The 24,305-nt window shown below is 34.6% G+C and overlaps 1 protein-coding gene across 1 annotated transcript in view; it reads left to right on the top strand.

Annotated features, from left to right (window-relative positions):
* Positions 1 to 12,097: 12,097 nt before the first annotated feature.
* The window catches only part of LOC124372165 (zinc finger CCCH domain-containing protein 13-like), a gene marked incomplete at its 3' end in the record, with an annotated part of 54,607 nt that continues 42,399 nt past the window's right edge, over positions 12,098 to 24,305 (top strand). Inside the window, exons 1-3 of the mRNA XM_046830531.1 lie at positions 12,098 to 12,244; positions 20,146 to 20,419; positions 23,581 to 23,650. Of these exons, the coding sequence (XP_046686487.1) occupies positions 20,166 to 20,419; positions 23,581 to 23,650 (324 nt within the window). The remainder of the gene's footprint in view (positions 12,245 to 20,145; positions 20,420 to 23,580; positions 23,651 to 24,305) is intronic.

Here is a 24,305-nt window from a genome sequence, read left to right as displayed (position 1 = left end):
TTAACTGCCATAAATTATGTTTTTTAAATGGAATTTTTTAAATGTTTTTTTAATTTTTTGAATTAAGTCATTTACACATAGATTAACTTAAAACTAACTACTATTACACGCTCAATAATTTGTACAATTTCGACTAAAAAAGAATTATGAAATGTTTTGGAATTACAAAAGTTCAATAGTTGGTTATTAAGTATAAGCATATGCAAACAAACTCGAGAAATACTTATACAAAAATATCTGGACTCTATATAGACTAAGAATTCTCTAAATTGAGCAAAAATACCCTTCATCATGATAGTCCTTAAGTTGTTATTGAAAGAGTGACATCTATGATATTCTTGTGGTGATCAGATTCAGGCAGGACACCTTATGCTTGATTAGATTTTAGTCAAAATTGGAATGGTCATTTTATTTGATAACTGTTAGCGCAAGGAAGCTTTTTCAGAGCACCTTAGAGCAAAAGGGATTAGAGATGAAGGGCCAAACCATTTTCTACACAACTACTATTATAATCACCTTGAAGTTGGGTGGATTTTAACTAAAATTGGAATAGACCTTATATGTGGCAAATCCTAGATTAATTTAGGATTGTTTTTCAGGCCCGTTTGGGGTATGAGGGCAAGGCTCTAAGATCAAAACCAAAACAATGGCTGGGAGGTCTCTCAAACCAGGAACTCCCAAAGGAAAAAAACATTGTCATAGATCACAGAGGCTGAGATCTCTTTCAAACCAGGAACTCCCAAAGGAAAACATTGTCACAGATCACAGAGGCTGGGATCTCTCTCAAACTAGGAACTTTCAAAGTACCAAAACTTTCATAGATTACAGAGGCTGAGATCTCTCTCCAACCGGGAACTCCCCAAAGGATCAAAACTGTCACAGATCAACAGATCACATAGGTTGAGAGCTCTCTCAAAGTAGGAACTTTGAAAGGATCAAAACTGTCACAGATTACAGAGGCTGAGAGCTGTTAGGGGCCAAGCTGGTTAAAAATGTCAGGATCGGCCAAATTTAGGGTTAAATTTGAATGAATTAGAAATTATGGCAGTTATTGTGCTCACTTGTGTTACAGTTATGTTATTGTATACTTCTGAAAATGTTCTATGATTATTGTGTTTTAACTTTACATAGTATAAACAAAAACTTGTAAGGACTAATTTTGTTGTAAATTTATATGAAAATTCTAAAACTCTTTACTCTTTGTCCTGTGATAAATAATAACTAAGCCATTCCTTTTTGAGATTTTAGAATGGTCACAATCTGAAGAGCTTAAGAGATATTAAATATTTTTTTATTACAAATGTTTTTAGAAAACATGTCATTCTTGATCGATGTTGTGAAACAACTAAGAAATTTTGGTTGAATATATTGGTTTTCACACTCAAATTTTTGTTGGTATCGGTGAGTACTACCTTTGTACCAAGTTCCAAATTTCTTTATTGGTACATTACATATCTGAAATAGTTATAATTTACAACCATCAAACAGGTAATACACTAAGATAACTTATTCTAGAACAATATTTACAGTATTTGCTAATTCTAAAACATATTATAAATGCTATTTGAGAGTGTATACAAACCTAAATAACATGAATAATAAATAATAGCACATAAATAAATAACAATACATAATTTGGTAAAGGTCTTTGTATATTGTATTTTTTTAAGTCTTAAATATTCTACGTTGTTAATTAACATTTCATGTAGATTACAGTAAGTCCTATCTTACGAGAACTCTCTTAATGTGCTAGCAAATTCTGTGTCAGATACATTTTTAATCGATTTAGAAATTATGCCAAACAGCTTAATATCTACATAGGATGGACTTATTTCTAATAATGTTATGTCCAAGTAGAATATTTGAAATGAAAGTATGTTAATTATTACATTGCAAATTGCTTTACAGTGATTTGTAGCAGCACTGCAGGAAAAGTATAATTCATCATTAGATCCTTCATCAATGCTCCTTTAGTATGGACCAAAACAAGTAATTAAAGTCTGATATTCAAAAATATGTTTCATTATAACCTAAAATATTAACATACCTAATAAATAATCTGGTACTGTTGCTGAATTTTACTTCAGGTACTCACTAACACAATAATATGTCTGCTCAAAAAAGTCAAAACATGTTTTTAATGCATATTATCATAGTTAATTTTTGACAATGTACCAATTTCAGTATCTCAAAGAATGTAAAAAGGCAAGACAAGAATTTTGTTTTTGAAAAAGAGTTGTCTACAAATTGATCTAAACCCATCTTTGATATAACACATATAAGTGTTTTTGAGCTTTATAATACTTTTTTGAAAACAGGAAACTTGTCCTAGAAAAATAATGATAAATTTTTTATATAACCAGTAATCAAATGGATCTAAGGTAGTAGTCAATTTTATAGGTTTATATTGAGACTGAATTTATTAAATATTTGAAAGCTTAATTTATTAGTTAAATAATGAATGCAGCCTTTTCAATTAAGATTCATGTCAATATTTATTCCATGAAAAATATGGTGCCAACTATAGTTAAATTGTGAAAATTTTGTTTCTTACCAATACTGTTATTAGCTTTGAAAGGGCATAGTTATGCAATAGGGATCCAACCCACAACCTATTGAATTTTTATATTTTATTCCCATTTGATAAATTAAATTCATACTTTTGTTTTGCAAAAATGATCCAACCCATACAAGCCCTAAAAAACATTATAAATCTCATAATGAACTAACCCACATAACGGATTCTCTACATTTTAGTTATACAACAAAGATCCAATGAACTGGATCCTTATTGCTCAACAAAATTAAACTATGCTCTAGTGGATCCAATCATACTGGAAGTGGTGGATCCATTTGGCAAAGCAAAGCTTCCAGATAACAGTGCATTGTATTGTTACCATCCAGGTGGTTGTTTTATTTATTATGGAGTGTAAGTACTATTCCTGTGTTACAATTTAACAGTTTCTTAAACCATAATGTATGGTATTAACTGTTTATGACGCAGGCGAGGTTGATCTTGTGTTTAGTGAATAATTGGTGATGCCCAATGATAATGATGCTGTTTTGGAAAGTGTCATGCTTGGGAAGGAGCAAGTGAGGATGAAAACAGTCATGTTACTGATTGTGATAATGGTGAGATGGATCTTGCTTTAAAAGGCAGTAATGTGTTATCTTATACGAGGGCTGTTTTTTAAGTAAGGGCCGTTCTCCCGTACACGGTAGTAGTTCGCGTTCCTGCCGTAACGAGCGTGCGCCCCGCCTCCCGGCATTCTTAGCGAACAACTTCATGCCAGTTGCAGCTCTGTAGCTAACCTGTATGCATTACTGTGGATCTTTAAAATGTTTAAGATTATCGAATCACCCGCCGCGTGTGAGATTCGGTCAGTGATACGATTTTTGACTGCAAGAAACATGTCGGCTGCTGACATTCACCGTCAGCTTTGTGAGGTGTATGGTGCCAAGGCAATGAGTGAAGGTAAAGTGCGGAAATGGGTCCGATAATTTAAAGATGGCCGCGAAAATGTCCACGATGAAGATCGCTCAGGCCGGCCATCTGTGATCACGGGAGATTTGATTACTGCAGTTGACGCAAAAATTCATGAGGACCGACGGTTCACAATAACCACTCTCTCTATGGAATTTCCTCAAGTGTCCAGGTCAGTACTGTACAAAATTGTGTCAGAAAACCTAAACTTTAAAAAAATTGTGCTCAAGATGGGTACCCAAACTCCTCACTGAGGATCACAAAAAAAGAGATTAAGCAGTTCTTTGACTTTCTTGACCCGCTACGACGAGGAAGGAGACGACATGTTGAGTCGAATTGTCACAGGAGATGAAACATGGGTATCCCATATCACTCCTGAATCAAAGCAACAGTCCATGGAATGGCGGCACACAACATCTCCAGTCAAAGTCAAAGCCAAGCAAACGCTGTCGCGGCGCAAAGTTATGGCAACTGTGTTCTGGGACAGGCGCGGTGTTTTGCTAGTGGACTTTATGCCGCGAGGAATGACGATTAACTCAGAAGCCTACTGCGCAACCCTGGCCAGTCTCCGACTCGCCATTCAGAACAAAAGACGCGGCATGCTGACAAAGGGAATTCTGCTCCTCCACGACAATACAAGGCCTCACACCGCTGCTCGGACACAGGAAATGATCGACTCTTTTGGCTGGGAAGTTTTGAATCATCCGCCGTACAGCCCCGACCTTGCTCCGAGCGATTTCCACCTTTTTCGTTACTTGAAAAATCATATTGGCGGGAAGCGCTACAATGACGACGAAGAAGTCAAGACGGCCGTGAACTCCTGGTTGTCAGAGCAGGCGGCAGATTTCTTTGAAGAGGGATATTTCAAAACTTAGTTTTAAGATATGATAAGTGCCTTAACAAACAAGGCAACTATGTAGAAAAATAAAGAAAAGTATGCAGATTCTGAAAATAAATGTATTTTGAAAAAAATAATTGTTGTTTATTTACAAAAAAAAAAAACGGCACTTACTTAAAAAACAGCCCTCGTAATTAAGATAACACATTAAGAAGAAATGCTTGACAAGGTCATTGCACAGCAAATTAATGGTCATGAACAAGATAAAAACCATACCGAATTTGATATAAGCACTGGGGAGGCCAAAGAAAGGGCGAAAATTAAAGCATCCAGGCCAAACAAGATCCCAACGGAAATTAAAAACAAACTCAAATGAAATGTACTACTCTGCAAAAGGTTAAGGGACTGTTGAGTCTAGAAATTTTAAGGATTACTCATGTCTTTGTCAAAAATAAAATGTCATGAGAAAGTAAGTATTGAAGTTAGAGAGTCCCAATTTAAGCAATTTTGGATTCTTGGAAACCATGATACACACATTCATTGAAATGCTAATAAATGAAGAAAAGGTCAGAATGCATTACACTAACAATGATAATCAGAAAAAACAATTTTATAGGATCTATAAAATTTTCAAAATACAAGTATGCCGGGAAATTTCGATCAAACTTTTGGAATTTCACGAAAAAGAATAATTGCCAATGCGCTAAACAAAATTAGGTCAGGATCTATACTAGACAAAAGAGGAGTGAAAGGAGGTTGAAACAAAATAGGGGACGATCATGTTGCTGAAATTATAAATCATATTATGAAGATACCTAAATATAAGTCACACTACTGCAGACAGTAAACAGACTGAGAATATCTTCCAAAGCATATGACTCTTCAGCTTATGTATGAACTGTATAAAGTAGAATCTTCAAAACCTGTAAGTTACTCTAAGTATAAAAATGTGTTTTATACTAATTTTAACGGCGAAAACTATCAAAATGATACATGTAACAAATGCAACACATTGAAAGCCAGAATTGATAGTGAGAAGAAACTGGATGTGAAATCCCAATCGATGGTAACGAGAGATGAACACATGTGTACACAAGAAATGAGCCGGGAAGCCTTGAAAAATGACTTACAACAGGCAAATACAAGAGATGATATTGAAACTATCACTTTTGATTTGGAGAAGACTATCTCTGCCCAAAATTCCGAGTAGTATATTGTAAGAGCCAGCTTTCTGTCTACAACCTTGGAATTCATTCTGCTAAAGCTTACCAAGGATACTGTTTTGTGTGGATGGAAGGGGAGGCTGGATGCGGTACGCAAGAAATCAGTTCATGTTTACAGCAATATATTTTAAAATATTTAGACCAAAAAGTAACCCGTATTAGAACAGAAGAAACCCGTAACAGAATAGAAAAAATCGGCCGTCGCACACCACTGTATAAATAGTGGACACACTATATCACAGAAAAACCTAAAACATGTTAACACTCCAAGATATTTAAATGCATGGGCGTCATATTACATTAATCAAACAAACACAGAAGATTTATTAAATCAAGAAGATGGACCAATACAAAATTCAACATTACTAAAACTATAGTATAATACCAGTAATAATTTAATTGTATTTACACACTACGCCACACAGGACAAATTAATATTAATCACATATGTTTAACTATTATTAAAATCAAATTTACTTTTGTGATGTGTCTGAAGAAGATATCCTTGATATCGAAAGGCCTCACAAAAAAAATAAAAGTATTAAATATTGGTTCTATGTTTTAATGTAAGTAAGTAAACGCTTTGACTTTATGTTTTAACGTTATGATATAAATGAAGCAGCAATGTTTTGACAAATTGGTTTAAGAATTGGAGCTCGTGTAAAGATATGAAATTACATACATGTAATATATAAATACAATGTTTTTGTAGAAGATGGGGCTTGTATTGACTACTATTATCTTAATTACATTTAAAAACACATAAACCAATATTGTATGAATACAATATACAAATACAGTCAATATACAATTATTACATTTTGAAGATAAATTACGTGTGGTTTCATGGTGTGTTATATAATCATCCCTCCTAATATTATAAATGTGAATGTAAGTATGTTTGTTACGCTCTCGCGTAAAAACTACTTAACCAATCATCATGCAACTTTGTACATTTATATTCTTGGAGGTAAAATAACATAGGATACTTTGTATTAATAAACAACATTTATTTTTTACGAAAAATAAAAAGAATTGTAAAAAAATCTCAAAATCTAGCTATTTTAATGCCATTTAGCATTTCAGTAATGAAGTTCCAACCCTGAGTACTGTAATACCCCCACAATAAATTACCGATGGTCACGCTAACATCTAATCCAATCCAATCCATCCATCCAAATGATTATAATTTCACCTGTTTGGGATTTTTCTATATTTAACATTATTTTCTTCTATCATTATTGCATAATGTACAACTATTTGAATTTTGACGTGACAACGTCTTAAATTAGGTTGCGGCTCGGAGTCACTCATGAAAAAGTGTAACGCCCGGTAACGTTACGATGCCCGTCCAGTGGGTCCGCCGCACGGGATAAAGCAGATAACTGTGAGTCCGCCGCACGGGATAAAGCAGATAACTATGTTTATTCGTGAAAATGTGGAGTGCTTAGATTCGTCATTTACAATAACTACAACAATAAAGGTAAATAATTGTACACTGATATTTCATTATCGTAAACTATGATTGATTGATTAATTGTTAGATTGACACAAAAGTTGAGAAACTGAGTTTATAGGTTATGTCATACTATTGACAAATGTTGATAGTGTTAAGTAAATTATTAGTTTAAATCACTCTGCAATCAATCGTAATTCAGTCGATTGAGAAGAAACAGCGCGTATTGCTAGTCAAACATTTAAAATAACAAATTATAACCTCTAACCTGTCATAACAGTGCGACCAAACAAACGAACTAAACCGACCAATCACCACGCGCGGAGTTAGAATTTAACTGTGTTTAGCAAGAATTTCAAATTCCAATTTTAGTAAATGTTTTATTCAACTTTACCATTTACAATAACAAATTTTAATTAATTTCAAATTATGTACAATGTTTTAGTAAACAAAATATATTTCTATAGTTAAAATTTGTGCAATTCTTATTTTCATTCAATTCCTTGTTCCTATTGTGCAATTTAATAATATTCATATCAATAAATATTCTACCGAGAAAAAGACGTTGTCACGTAAAATCTTCGCCCGTAAAACCGAATTTACAGGCAACCATAATTTTTTTTAGGTAAAGTGTCATTTTTGTGGTTGGATGCCATTTCATTATTTTAGATCTTATTCCAATTCTTGCTCCGTTCTTCTTTAAAAGTGCCTCGGAAGTGGAAATCTAGTCTATCCAAAAATTCGTCGTTGGCTCGTGCAGTAAAAGTCGCACGGAATCAAGAATCTGCGGTTCACGCAGAGTTGAGAAAACAACAGCAAGCACAGTGACAAAGTGTTATGAGAGCAGTCGAAACGCCTCTACAGGCACAAGTTCGTTCTAAAAGACAAGCGTGCTGCATGCAGCTAGAAGAGCGATAGAAACGCCACAACAAACGCAGGCGAGAAGATTTCATAATGCAGAAATGCAGACCACGCGCCGTCGAAATTGCATGTGTAAGGATTGGTCTGTATTTAATTGTACTGGGTTTCAATATGACACTTCAATTGAATATTATCATCATCCTTTAATTGTTATTGGCTCAATGAATAAAAATGTCAGTATTGGGATGCTTTCAAACAGAAGGATGAAACTGCTGGAATGTGCTGTTCCATTGGCAAAGTTTCACTTCCATTACGTGATGAACAGGAAAAGCCTTTAAAAACTTTATTGTTAAGTGTTACAGATAAGTCAAAACAATTCCTAAGCAAAATAAGAAAGTATAACTCTTGCTTTCAAATTACATCTTTTGGAGTTGATAAAGTGATAAGAATGCCCGGGTTTTCACCAACTTTACTATACAAGGGCAGATATATCATCAAATTGGATTACTATTTCCAAAATATAATGATCAGCATGAATTTTTACAGGTTTATTTTATGGGTGATAAACCAAATGAAGTAAACCGCCGTTGCCAGTATATTGAAGGAGTAAAAAGAGAAACAGTATTGAAAATCCAATGAATGTTACAAAGTCACAATGTTTTGGTGAAGATCTTTAAAAGTACAATAGACAACTGGCCTTAGGATAATTACATTCATTCATGCTTGTCATTCATGCTGATCGAACTCTACGGCAATCACGAGAGGCGTTATAATGTGCTGATGGTCAATGAAGTTGCTGTTTTTGTGACTGGTGACCCGTGTTACGAGCACATGATAATACGCTAAAGCGTGTAACTGGTACTCATAAATTTTATTACGCTTTGAAGTACCCATTAGTTTTCAGTAAAGGTGAATCAGGATATCATTTTAATATTCCGCTCATTAATCCAACAACGCAACAGCCAATTCGAAATAAAAAAAGTTTCCTGTATGGACTTTTATGCGTATTACATGATGCTTCGAGAATATGACTTTAATCTCCTTCTGCGTACAGTAATGATCTCCGATGCTTATTTCATAACTTCAATGCGAGTGAAGCCGCGGGTAGAAGGTAGTATACATATATAAAGCTCTAAAAACGGTTCAAACTAAAAAAAAGGAAATGGAAATATTTGAGAGATGAATTGAGGGGCGTGGAAGGAAGGAAATATAGAATAATCTATAATAATGAAATATAAATAGTTTTTTTAGATTTATAATTTGATTTGGTTACAGTTCTGTAAAAAAATCCAATTTCGGTTTTGTTTGTACCTTTTACAGCGTTGATTCTAGTGATAGGACTATCGACTACTTTTTACAATCGACTAGTGACTAGTCGACTACTTTTAAAACATCGACTAGACTAGTCGTAACGACTAGTCGACTAGTTTTTCGTGTCTTGACATGAAATATTTTCTAAGAACTCTACTGTCGCGAATAAAACAAAACAGCCAATCTTCAGTAGTTTGACTAGTCGGTTCGGTACGCTATCACTAGCTATTTGAGTTTTTTGTGTGTGGAGTACTGACATTATATGAATTATTTGTGTACGGAATTACATACGTGTTTTTGTTACACATTGTATACGTTTAGAATAGGTAGGGATTGTGTTATTGTATTGTTTGTAGTTTTAAATTAGTAAAATGCCTCCGAAGAGATCAATAGTTTGGAACTATTTGAGGGAAAAGACAAGGACAGTGTTGTTTGTGGATTATGTAAAAAAATTCTTAAGTGTGTTAACAATACAAGTAACATGAATGTTACACCTTAAGAGTAGGCACCCTACAGTGTTATGTGGTGAGAGTTCTCATGACAGTGCTGATATTGTGGAAAAACGTTACACGTAAAACTGGAGAAGAATCTGCCACCCCGGTGATTGTACTTCAATCGTCCTCTGGTAAGAGCTGTAGTTTAAATCAAATTACGGAACAAATTGGAAATAAAGATTCAAATGGTACTAAATCAGATGGGCCTCCTAGAAAAACGATCTAGGCAAACTAAAACTGTTTACGAAAAACGCAGACCTTACTGACCGTGACAAACTGTTTATTGACAGGGCACTTGTTAAAATGATAGGTAGGGATTTACAACCTCTGTCCGTAGTGGAAAATGAAGGATTCAAGGAGTATTCACATGCTCCTTCAGCCACAGTACATACTACCATCAAGAAAAAACACTGACAAAAAAAACTCATACCTGAAGTACGTAACGAAATTTCTACAAATATGAGATCAATGCTAGATCAAACTGACCATGTAGGAATAACAACGGACATATGGTCCTCTGACTCCAATCAATCCTTCATAACTATTACTTGCCATTTTATACATAGTTTGCGAACAGAAAAATTTTGTCCTCGACACAAAGGAAATTCCAGGGAGTCACACAGGAGCAGCAATAGCAGACTCTCTTCGTGAAACATTTTCCAATTGGAATATTTCTGATAAGATAATAGCCATTGTTACTGACAATGGATCCAACATTAAAAATGCTGTGACCGAGCATTTAAAAAAAGACCCACATTCCATGTGTTTGCACACACATTAAACTTGTGTGTAACTGATGCAATTGAACAAAATTGTATTTTTAAGGAAATTAAAAAAAAAATGTAAATCCATAGTCACTTATTTCAAGACCAGTAATTTGGCTGCAGACAAACTTAGAGATTTGCAATCACAAATGAGTCTACTCTTATTGAAAGTCAAGCAAGATGTTAACACTAGATGGAATTCCAGTTTGATCATGATTGAACGTTTGTTGGAAATAAGAGAGCCATTATCAGCAGCAATGTCTTGCATGCCTAAAGCTCCCGAACCACTTGATGCTTCTGAGTGCAGTCGTTAAATGATTGTGCACAAGTTCTTCAACCTCTACACACAATGACAGAGGAATTGTCAGGAGAAAATTATCCAACTCTGTCTATGGTTTATCCCATTGCTAAGAAGCATCCAGTATGTATTAAAATCAATTCAAACTGATACAGGTATAGGCTTGTTTTTGAAAACCTCACTAGTAGAAGTTATATCAAGAAGGTTTTCTGGATGGGAAACTACGACAGTTGCATAAAAAGCAACATTCTTGGATCCCAGATTTATGAAAACTTCATTTGGCCCTCAAAGAAAATGCTGAAAAAGCAGCAAAAAACTTGTTACAGAGGAAATATAATTTGGAAAAAAGAAATCCCACAGATTGAATACAGAAATTCCAGTGATTGAAGATAACGATGAAATAAATCAATCTCTTCATGTAAAAAATCTTGATAAGAAAGAGTTGGCGCGAAAGAAATTGTGGGAATGGGTTGATTGTAGGTTGGAAGAAAAGTAAATGTCTTCTACATCTTCAGTTGTAGCAAGCAGTGCTCTTATAGTTCGGCACTATTTGGAACTACCTTTAGCTGAGAGATCAAAAAGCCCTCTCATTTTTTTGTGAAAAATACAAATATGTAATTCCAGAAATTTATTATTAAAAAAAAAAAAATACTTATGTTTGCCAGCAACTTCTGTTCCTTCTGAGAGACTTTTTTCTATTGCTGGGGCAAGTCACAAAATGACAGAAGAAGTAGACTTGTTCCAAAAAATGTTAATAACATATTATTTTTACACACAAATATGAAGTAAAATGTAATTAAAAACTAGAGAATAGCCCAAAGTGGGTAATTTTTAGCTAAAAGAAATACACTGTAATTTTTTCTAACTTCAAAGTAATTTTGTAAAATTAACTTACATTACATTAAATACACGTTCCTTGGCATTTTGATTAAACTAGTCTCGTTTTATTTGTTACCTAAGTTACTCTATAACAACATATTATTAGCTGTATAATATATTGAAAAATATATTACTTGTTAAAGAAACATGAAACTAGTCGGTTAAAATAGCAAGCAGTGAGGTAAATTATGATCTGCTATGACGGTTGTGATAAGTAAATTAAAATAGTATTAACAAATAATCAAGTTGCTAGTTTGATATTTTGAATAAATAAACGACTAGTCGTCTACCAACTAAATGTAATAGTCGCCTTTGTAGTTTGTATTAAACAGATTAAAGTAACTTTGCATTATACATCCAAAATCACCGTACTACTAGTCGATGTATTACTTTACAACGACTAGTCAAATCAACCGACTAGTCGACTACTTTAGGCACTAGTCGAATAAACAACTAGTCGACTAGTCGATTACCCCATCACTAGTTGATTCAAGATGGTAGAATTCTAGGTTGTTGGGTCTGTTTAATAACCATACTATTGTGATTGATTAGGTTATTCATAGATTATTGCTTGCACTGCAACAAACAGAAGTTTGTTATTGACTTGGTGGATGCAACTTGTTAAAGCTTAACATGGTAAGTACTTTATGCAAATACTTCTTTTAAAATAAAATAAAATTGTGTTCTAATTTAATATGTAAGCTTAGACTAGATTTAAGTTAATTAACCTTTTTGGTTATGTGATTTTGTTGGATTTAGTTTTAGATAGGTATAGCCTATTGAACTTTCTCCCAAACTACTGTTCCTAATTTGTTGGGCTATATTAGGTTCAGGTCAACAAGTTCGAGAACAACAGTATTACTTTAGAGTATGTAGGGGTAGGGTATGATAAGCGGAACCGGTTTTTTATACCGAAGAATGTAGTTGCTCTATTTGCTCTTCTCACAGTTACAGTTGTTTCGGTACTTTGGGATTATACCGACCACATCCAGACATGAATCCTTATTTGACATTTTGCTTCTACTGATTACTAGATTAGTGTAGAACAATATTTCATCAATATAAAACAGGGTAGCTATAAGATAAAAGGCCAGGGCGGCAAATCACGAATTTGACGTTATCAACGTATTCTGCTCACCCTCCTGAACGAAAAATATATAGTACTAGGGGGTGCAAATGACAAATAACATGATTTTAGGGGGTATATTCATAAGTGGTTAAGTTTCTAATGTTTTAATGTTCAGTTTGTGTGCTGTGTCTGGATAATCTGTTTACTTGAATATTATCTGCGGCCGGGACTGATAGCAGCCTGATAACGTATCTGTTAATCTGAGTTCTCCGGGGCAAGAGTCAGTGCTTCACAAGATATCGTGTTCAGTAGATTGGATTGAGTGAGTGCGTTACAATCATGAATCAACCATCCACTAGTTCGACCAACCCTGTAGTGAATTTTGTATGTCGGAGTGTTTAGAAGGGCATGTAAAGAGTTACGTTTTAACCGAAACGAAATTATTTCCTTTTTAATTGAACATGGAATTTTTAATAATGAGTGTATTTGTTCGTTGTGCGGTCGCGTGTTGTTTTTAAACCGGGAGACTTTGTTGTTTCGTTGCAATAGGAAAATTAGAAAAAGTAGTAAAAAAAGAAGTTTTAAATGTTGCAATTTTTAAAAATCCACTTTTTTGTTGCTGCTGCTCAGCTATATCCGCCAACACACTAATGGTAAATGTTCTCTGTTAATATCCATCCATATTTATATTTGAGTTATTCATGATTTAATAAGTTTTTAAACTTTACATAATTGCCTTTGCATTACATTTCAATTTATATTTCTGATCAGCCCCTCTAGAATTTTATATTTTACTGATAGGTACTATCTCGAGGGATGTTTTTCTTTTATTGACATCAGCGTGGGGTAGGGTGTCGAAGCCCGCGCTGATGGCCGGAGGCACTTGTCTCATTTCGATAACAAGTAATTAATTTGTTGCTTGAAATTAAGAAATCAGAAATCAGAAATTCTTTATTGTCAGACAGTAGAACACTGCAAAATAGCGTCAACAATATTATGTAATAGTTAATTACATTAAGTTATTTTCAGAATAGCCCAATAAAATTAAATATAAAAACGTCAGATTAATTTAAACAGCACTAAAGTTTTTGTCAATGCTAAAATAAATCAAACTAAAGCTTACATAGGTGGCTGGTCTTAACATAAAGCTTAACATAAGCTAGTCTGACCAGAGCACTCGACAAAGTCCCTGACACTGTAGTAAGCCCGCTGTACCAAATGCCGCTTGACCTCCCTCTCAAAAGAAGGACTTGTTTTTGTTTTCATAGAGTCTGTGAGTGCATTATATAGTTTAATGCCGCTGGTTAATAAATGTCTTTCAAAAAAACTTGTTCTATGGGCAGGAATGGTAATCATATTGGAGTGACGTAGATTGTGACGATGTAGGGGATTTTGAGATTTGAAAAGGTGGAGGTTTTTGTGAACAAATGTCACGCAGTACAAGATATAAATCGATGGGAATGTTAGAACCTTTGCCTCCCTAAAAAGCGACCTACAAGAAGCTCTACACGGTTTCCCAAAAACCGCTCTCAACGCCCTTTTCTGGAGTTTAAAAACGAATTTTGTACGTACACTTTCACATCCCCAAATGACTACAGCATATGTGAGAAAGGGGTAGATAAGCCCATAGTAAGCAGCCAAGGTCACTCTGGTATCAGCAAACTTTGACAGGTTTCTAATAACAAAAATCCCCGAGCTTAGTTTCCTACAAACGAGCTCAATATGATCGTGGAAGCTTAATTTATTGTCAATCTGAACGCCTAGAAACTTTAGCGACTTACCAGATGAAATCTCTTCATCCCCCAAGTGGAATGGAATTTGCTCCAAATCCGGAGAACTTCTGATAGAAAAATGGATCATTTGAGTTTTCTCGTTATTTACTACGAGCTGGTTATGCTGAAACCACTGGGATATTTTTTGTGCTTCTTCAGAAGCCAGAGTCATGAGGTCCAAGTGGTTTGGGGCTTTCACTGTGAGGGATGTATCGTCTGCAAAAAGACAAATTTTGGCATTGGGACCAGAAATGCAATTTGGGAGGTCATTCACAAACAAGAGGAACAAGATTGGTCCCAGTACTGAACCCTGCGGGACTCCTCTTATTACCTCACATGGTTTTGACGAGGCTGTTCTTTGACAGCCATAGCTGTCCAAAAAAGGAAGCTGAACTGATTGCGTCCTCCCACGCAGGTAAGATGAAATCCAACAGTACGATACACCTCTAATGCCAAGTAAGTGAAGTTTTTTTAGCAAAATTTTATGATTAACCATATCAAAGGCCTTGGTCAAGTCGAAAAACAATCCCATAGCTAAATTGCCCGAGTCCAGAGCCTGTGTCAAAAATGAAATAACAGAGTCAACTGCGTCAGTGGTTGATTTTCCTTTAATGAAACCAAACTGACTTGCAGAGAGAACTCCGTTTCTCGCCAGAAAAGACAACAATCTATCCAGAAATATTCTTTCAAATATCTTAGAAAAGGTTGTAACCAGCGAAATAGGTCTGAAGTTACTACAAACGTTCCCAGCTCCTCTCTTGTAGAGAGGGTGGACTATAGCGTGTTTTTGTGAATTAGGAAATTCACCCACTGAAAAAGATAAATTAATTAAATAAGCAAGTGGGGAAGAAATTAAATCATGGATCTGCCTGAAAAGCTTAGACGATAGTCCATCATCTCCACAAGATGGCTTAGGTTTTAAAGCAAGTATCACACGCGATACTTCCTGCTCTGTGGTGGGGGACAAGAACAGCGACTTGGTTACAGATTGTGGTGTAGTAGTTTGTGTTGACTCGCTTAGGCCATGAGAAATATTTCCACTGGTGTCATGGTATTGACCAATAGTCGAGAAGAAGTTGTTAAACATATTGGCAACCCTGACAGGATCCCTAACTTCATTGTCATCAGAATCAAGCAAAGTGGGGAAAACATTATTATTTTTTCTGGAAGGCTTGCTGTCATTAATGAGAGTCCAAATGGTTTTTGTCTTATTTGCTGATTCAGAGATCCTACTCAGGAGTTGATCCGACTTAGACTTCCTTATTGCACTTTTATAGGAACGCCTTAATTTTCTGTATGCCAATCTGGAGGGATGTGAGGATTCTAGGTCCTTCGTAAAGGAATAGCAAAACTGTAGCTGATCCTTGAGTCTTAGAATTTCGGGACTCTCCGTGACGATCCTGTTAGAAGAATTAAGAGGGTGTATTCTTGTCTTTGTCAGAGGAAAAGTTGCTTCAAAGTAATAAGAAATTAGATTTGTAAATTCATTAAATCTATCATTGAAGTCCCCTGATTTAAACACACTACTCCATGTTTCATTTTTTAGAAAATGCCTGAATGTTTGGATATTGCGGGACGTTATCCTTCGCGACATTCTAAACTTAGGCAAAGGTATGGTCTTAGCTGGGAGGACGATAACAGCTTCCTGACCATGATGATCTGATAACGCAGTTATCACCACATTGCTATTTATCAAGCTAGGATCAATGTTAGTAAATATATTGTCAATTGCAGTTTTTGAACCCTTAAACTCCCTGGTGTAAGAGGTTATGGTATGTCTTAGACCAAATGTTTTCATGATATGAATGAAATGTCTACTGGATGCCTGATTACTCAATAGATCTATGTTGAAGTCTCCAATAACAACAAGTCTATGACTCCGCCGAACAACTCTAGCAAGACAGTCACCAAACAAACGGAAGAATTCTTCACAGTTATATCCAGGAATTCTGTAGACAGCAATAATTATAATACTCTCTCACCGTTCCAAAGCTGAACTTTTGCAGCAGATAATTGACAAGAACTCTCGGAACAAAACTGGGATACATCAACACGTTCACAAACCACATTACTATTTGCCAGGATACATACTCCACCCTTTTGCCGAGATTGGCAACAAAAGGCCGACACATTGTTATACTCCAATAGAGAGAAGGACTCGAACTGTATTTCCGATAGATTGTGCTCAGATAAACAAATTATTTCAGGGTGGTCGCTCTCTAGGTGTATTTCTAGGAGGTCTTTGTTTGTTCGAATCCCACAGATGTTCTGGTGGAAAATAGTGAAAGCTCCCTTTTTGTAACCGACACCTGTCGCAGAGGGAAAGACTAATGTCATTTTCTCTTGCTCCGTAACCTGTCCCGTTCTAAAAAATTATAATTTGCCTCAGAATTAGTCCATGTTTTCGATTCAAAGTTAGAATTGTACACTATTCGGGTACTAAATATTCGTTCTGCTTTAGAACATTGTTCCATTTTGATATGTAGGGGCCTGTGCTTTACGCCATTTTGAGGACTTCCTCGAGATCCAAGCCCAGGAGATAAAGGCCTGATTTTCCCAAAACAGCTCGGTAGAGCATTGACTATGAGTTCCGCAACCCTTCGCTTCCCGAGCTCGTTAAAATGCAGCCCATGCCTCGTAAAGAATCGCCTTGGGATACACTCGAGTGAAACAAAGTCAGCATGATCATGTCTCCCAACCGTAGCAAGAAGATCCCGGTTAACACCATTAATGACATCATTTAGATTTGGAGCATCAAATCTCTTGGGAATACCCAATACAATAACATTGGTGTCCGCCAAACCCTCCAGTGCCCGACCGAGAGACACGCAAAGCCCATCGCAGTGGTCAGGGACATTGTTCGTACCAGCCAAGATGACAACATAATCCTGTTTTGTGAGTTTGCGGCCACTGAGGTTGCTGCCTTCCATTACACATTCAAATTTTTTACCCGGCAACACTACAGATTCAGTTTTAACTGCAGGTTTCACCAATAACTTCACTTTACCACATAAACGCCGTCCATGTGAGTCACTTAATAGCAAAAACACTTTGAACATCCTTTGGCGGCATATCTACATTATTATCAACAGACATTTCCTTGACTCGAAAGCTGGAAGACACCAACCCCGTAGATACGCCTTTAGATTGTTTCACCTTGCTCGTTGGTTTTTTCACGGATGGATGGAATGAGTCGTTTAAAGAATTATTTACATTGTCATCTGGGAGTGCCCTGGATGAATGTTTTAAAGGTAGGATACTCAATTTATTTGACATATACTTAGGTTTAGCACTTTGCTTTGGGGAGACCACTCTCCATCCATCTTCTCCACACTTTTTAAGTCTTAAGACAGGTAAAGAGTTTTCCTTAGACTTTAATGTCTCACTTGCAATGGAAATCATAGAGTTGGACAGTACTTTATTTGGAGACAGTAAAGGGAGAGTGCTCGCCCCATTTTTACTATCAATTACATTTGTAGGGGATTTTTAAAAAAAACAATTACTATACCACTCTATAAAAGATGACGGAATCTTAGGTTGAATGTAACAGTTTACTATGATCTTTAGGTTTACCATCAGATTCAGTCCACATTCAAAATTGTTTTTTTGCTGAATACAAGGCGCTTCAATAAAGTTTTCCTCACTAATTCCCAAATTGGTAAGAAAAACATTGTTCATTTTGATAAAAATTCTGCTCATTTCAGTATTATTTTTCATTTATGTTTGCAAAGATGGCGACCCATCCGATGACGTCATCACGAGGTTGAATCATGGTCACAAAAGGTCAGGTGACGCCCGACGTCGATGTACAACATGGAAATATTACTCCACGCGTGAACAGTTGTTCCATTTTTTATGTTCTAGAACTTCGTTATTTCTCATTTCCACCCCATCCAACCTTAGGACGATTCCAATAAGTTAATAACGTAAAACTCGTATTTTGCCGCTCCGGCCGTTTATATGATAATTACCTATAACAGGAATTGTCTTATCGCAAACCCCTCCCCACAAATTTCACATAATGGGGTTTTCGGTACGAGTCCAACATGTTGAAGCCATAAAAACAATATATTTTATACTGTATGTGTCTTATCATCTTTCAAAGCAATGTTGTGTAGTTTTCTAAAACTGACTGCCATTTTTAATAAATAAAATTACTTATGTAAAATTGAAATCTTACCCTACATATATTATTTTAAAATGTTTACAGCTGTTGATATAGAGTATCGATTGATTATATCGATGGTTATGATTAAGTAATATTGTTTGCCTATTTCGATATAAAAAACCGGGTCCGCTTATCGTATCCTACCCCTACAAGGTAATCTACATACAGGTAGGGTTTTTTATAACAACAAACATTATGGAACGAAAAAAAAACTCTTTAATTACAAAATTACAAACTTATAATGATTGTCAATTGTTAATGGGTTTCCTGTGACGCCCAGAATGCAGCAATATCAAGGATGAGTCAGTGTAGTGGATTTCCACCTTCAGCCGCAACTGTCAACTGCCACAATATGTATTCAGCTAGGTATGAGTCAAGATGGTGTCGTGCTGTTCCTTTTTGTTTTTTATTACGCCATTTAGCTGAACCCCACATTCGCTCAACCTTTTCACGAGACTCTGCAGTCACTTTATCTATTAGACCACTCGACTTTGACCTCTGTCTGAGGATGGGGAGGAGTTTGCGATAAGACAATTAGCACACAAACTGAACATTAAAACTTTAGAAATTTAACCACTTATGAATGGCAAACGATATTACTTAATCATAACCACCATTATAATCAATCGATACTGATTAATTATTTTGAATAAATAACTTAAATAATCTATATCAACAGCTGTAAACACTTTCAAATAATACACGTACAAGGTAATATTTCAATTTTACATATAAGTAAAATTTGATTATTAAAAATGGCAGTCAATTTTAGAAAACTACACGACATTGCTTTGAAAGATGATAAGACATGTTTTACGTGGCTTCAACATGTTGGACTCGTACTGAAAAATCAATTATGTGAAATTTGTGGGAAAGAAACAACTGTAACTGTGAGAGGAGCAAATATGGTCGTTTTCAGTTTTCCTAATTTTGCTTATAATAATTTGTTTCATCACTGTAAATATTAAATCCATATTTTAATTTAAAAGATATGATTGTTATTGAGGATTATAGATACTTTTTATATCGATTGATAGTCTAGGATTTGAGATGCGAATATTAGGTATCGATGATTACATTCTTGGATATAAAAAACCGGGTCCGTTTATCGTACCGTACCCGAATTGTATATGTATTAATGACAAGTAATCATAATTGGTGCTGAGCCAGTTGAGTATTTTTAAAGCTGTTAAACATGTCTAACCTTAAAATAGTAATAATTAAGTAAGTTTTATACTGTTTTGTTTGTTATTTTTATTAAATACACACAGATAGTCTGTAATTCATCAATAAATTGAAACTTTTATGTTTGAAAAATTAGCTACTCTATTGTTATTTTCTATAATCTGTAAAAACTGTATTTTAGGCATTTTGTGAAGTTATCTAACAGCAATATATGGTCAGCTGGTTTCCAAAGGGTTAAGTAATACTTATCTAGAGAATATTTTCATGTTTTATATATTATATATATATATATATATTTTTTATTGATAATAATGATATAATGTTATGCTCCTTGGTTTTTTAGTGGGCTGGTGGAATGACAAGATGTCAAAAGTGACAAAACGTAAGATCACAGTGGAAAGTCCAGGCAGCAAACTCAATAACAGTATCACACTATCAAACAGCATAACAAACAAGGATTCTCAGCGGAGACAGAGTGTTTTTGAACGACTTGGCACTAAGACTGGAGCGTCTATTTCAATAAATACTGCAATAGTAGGACAACAACCATCTTTAGTTGAAAACTTTTGCAGACATTGGAACCAAAATGGCACTTGTCCTTATGGAAAAAACTGTGTGTAAGTACCATTATGTAATAATTTAACTATATAGCCAGACATTATGATAATGAGTTGAAGAGATTGGTGTTACTGCTATCTAGCAGAAATACAATTTTCTAATATAACCCTCAATTACAATTTGTTCAACCTTTAATATATTTTTCAAACAGTAAGCCTACAATAGTCATATTTTATTACCAACACTATTTTAATTTAATGGTATTACTGTAACCTGTTGTTAGTAATGTGAAATAATTGATAGTATACCTATTCCAGCCTAAACTTTTTCGTAGGCCTTCTTTATGGATCTTTGGTTTAATTACATATTCAGTATTTTTACCCTGTAAACTTATAATATTCATTCAATTGATATAATTTTATGATAAATAAAAAAAAATAATATTTAACAATCAACAAATCTATATAAACTTTTTTTTTCTGTCTCTTTGATGAACTTCAGCTGAAAGTGTTAACAGCTGTTAAGTATCAGTTTACTTTGTATTACATGTCTTAGTGCAGTCTGTCGGATCCAATGTAAAACATTCCAAAATCAACAACAGTTTATAAATAAAAAATTAATTAAATAAACAATTTAAATTGGACCGAATTGTGAATCTAAACCATTCTCTAATCCCCTTCAACACACAAAACATTTTGTCAAAATCGGTCCAGTCATTTAGGAGGAGTTCAGTGACATACACATGCACACAAGAAATATATATATATAGTGTTGTAGTGTTTGCCTTGTTGCCACGATCAAGAAAATCTGTTTATGTTTATAGCCGTTGTGCATGTACATGTACTTTATTATAAAGTGGTCTAACACTCAAACTTTAAGTCAACCAGAAATGTATTTTGAAGACAAATATACATCAAAGCTTAGCGCCTTCAAATAGTTTTTCGCTATTTAATTTACTTAACTGTCTCGTAATCGCAGTTTATAGTGTAGAGGCGCTTCAAAAACTTTTAACATTTGCATTGCCACCTGGTGGCGAGATACATCAATAGGCATAGCATATAAACCTTCTCCGTCGAAAAATACATTAATATACAAATTTTCATAATGATCGGTCAAATAGTTTACGATTCCATAAAGGACAAACACACAAACATTCATTTATATATATATATATATATAGATAAAGATTATTATTATTATTTATTTAATTACCTGGCCTTTCTTTCTGAATCAGAAGCTAGCTAGGACAAATCAGACAGAACCACTATTTTTTATACTACACAATATAAAATGCCATTAACCACACCATTCAGTAAAGTAATTGGTTTGGTTAGTATGAACTTAAAATGTTCTAAAATTTTAAGACAATAGATAGAATGCCATTAGATCCAACATGAAAAAACAGTAAAATTGTAATGTTAATTTAACCCTTTCAGGGCCAGGAGCAAATATAAGATGTTGCAAAAATTTTTCACATGTCATATTCCCTTGTGACTAGTCAAAAGTGCCAGGCTATTATTGGCGATTTTGCAGTCTCTTAGATTAAAATCTATAAGTTTTCATAAAAATTAGACAATGACCTAAAAGTTGCACCAAATTACTTGTATAGATATATACTATCATCAAAAAATATATAGATGTAATTTTAAGTAATTTAAAATAATAAAACAAATGTTTTAATAGGTTACATAAAATGTTTTTTTGTTTTGTTTTGCAAATAACTAAAAACGTAAAAAATTTAACCGTGGGAAGCTATTTTATTATATTATACATTTAAAATAGACAATAGAGAATATTCTTTAATGACATATTCGTAGAGAACAGTACATTGTGTCAATACAAAGTGTTTTAAAAACAGGTTCAGGTGTTAAAAAATTCTTTTTCTGTGTAGTAAGGATTTTCTTGCAACCATATGGTTAGTTGATTCTTGAGCCTCTTGATTGGTTCCTTCTTGAGATGTTCTGGCAGATGGTTGAAATAGGCTGCACCTTTATATGATGGCTTCTTCCCATATAGACAGAGGTGGTGAGGTGGTATCGTGAAGTTCGCAGCATGTCTAGTGTTGTGGTGGTGTATGTCCCTGTGTCTGGTCTGTGCTGTGGTGACTGCATGTAGAACAACTTCTCGAATATGGAGTGACACAACTGTGAGGATCTTGAGCTCCTTAAAGGCATCTCGACAGCTTTCTTGTGGGGCAATGCCTGCAAGACACCTTATTGCTCTTTTTTGTTGTATTAAGAGCCTTTCCATGTTGGCATTACTTGTTCCCCCCCAGGTTGCTATGCCATACCTGAGGTGGGATTCAAATAAAGAAAAATAAGCTGTTTTTGCTGTTTCCAGGCTACTTATTTGTTTTAACCTCCTTATGACATAGGTGCTGGAGGCGAGCTTCTTGCAGAGGTGATCTATGTGGGCTGGCCAGGCCAGGTTGGAGTCTATAATTACCCCAAGGTGTTTGGTGTTATTTTTGGATTCTATGCCCGGTAATGCTATGTTGTTCTTGTTTTTTGTGGTAAAATTTAGCTGGACTGTTTTCTTTTCGTTCAGGACTAGTTCGTTTGTGGTGCAATATAGTCTAGTAGTGTTGAGGGTGGTGTGTATGTTTCTGGTGAGTGTTTCTGCTGATCTATTGGCCAGTGTGAGCACTGTGTCGTCGGCGTACATTACTGTATGGCAGTTGTCCTCCAAACAAATAAAAGGGAACATCCATACAAAGTAATGAAGAAGAATCCAGCATACAATAATACAATTACACTAAAGCATAAAGAATAAACAACAAAATATCGAGCACTGACTGGCAGCAGTCAGCTGATAATGTCACGTGACAATTACGAAATAAAAATGCATAGACCTCTAAAATAAAAATGATATTCATATTAATTACCTACAAATATACCAGGGAATAAAAAAACATAAAACTTTAATCATTTGATGTCGTATTTATTTAAGAAAACGACGAATATCAAGGAGGCAATATATTGCCACCTGGCGCTTTTCGCATTGTGTCACCGACAGCAATATTTTGCTGCCTGTCACTTTTCAGAAACAATCTATGGCGGCAAAATATTGCCTCCTGGCCCGGAAAGGTTTAACTAGATGTACAAACCTATCTTAAAACTTTCCAACTATTCACTCTATAGAATTAAATATGATGGTGTGTTTGTTTGGTATTTAGCTAAGGTATTACTTGATATATACATAGTTGTTTTTATTTTTTTAGTTTTGTCAATACCCATACATTAATCAGCCCGTCGAAGAGAGTACCGAAGAAAGATCTAGAACCTAAACAGGTAAGACGTTTCAGATTATATCTAGACCATTATGAATTGAATTGTTCGTCACACTTCCCCAAATAGTTTTGCATCACTCAGTTGTCATATGGCACCATTGGCTGTCACAAATTCACACACAGTGGTTGTATATCGGTACTGACAAACAAGATAATAGATAAATATGCTTGAATTGTATGCATGAGCGAGTGCGGTGTATATGTATGTATGTGGGTGTACATGTAGTCATAGATTTCTTCTACTCAAAATAATATATTTACATATGACATCCTGCAATATCTTTTTATCGGTAAACTAAATAATAGAAATATAAGATTAAGTCAAAGGTTGTTTTTAATATTCAGATTTCCTTCTTTCCTTAATGACGTCTTTCTTTATGTACTATTTTACTATGTATCAAATTACTATTGAAATCCTTAATTAATTGTATATTATTAAATACTTATTTTGTTACGTCTATACTTTTAATCAATGTAAAATGTATTAATTTCAAATATATATAAAATGTTTATTCAGGATAATTAATTAAAATCTTTATACAGTACCTCCTAACAAGATGATTAAAATATAGAAATTTCATGTGTACAATGTATAGATAAGTTTTGAATGGCAAAAGGGAAATATATGAAACAGTTGATCAAGGTGTTCTTCTTAT

The sequence above is a fragment of the Homalodisca vitripennis genome, unplaced genomic scaffold (genome assembly GCF_021130785.1).
Source record: "Homalodisca vitripennis isolate AUS2020 unplaced genomic scaffold, UT_GWSS_2.1 ScUCBcl_2675;HRSCAF=7669, whole genome shotgun sequence".
Taxonomy (NCBI): domain Eukaryota; kingdom Metazoa; phylum Arthropoda; class Insecta; order Hemiptera; family Cicadellidae; genus Homalodisca; species Homalodisca vitripennis.
This window is presented reverse-complemented; position numbering and strand designations above follow the sequence as displayed.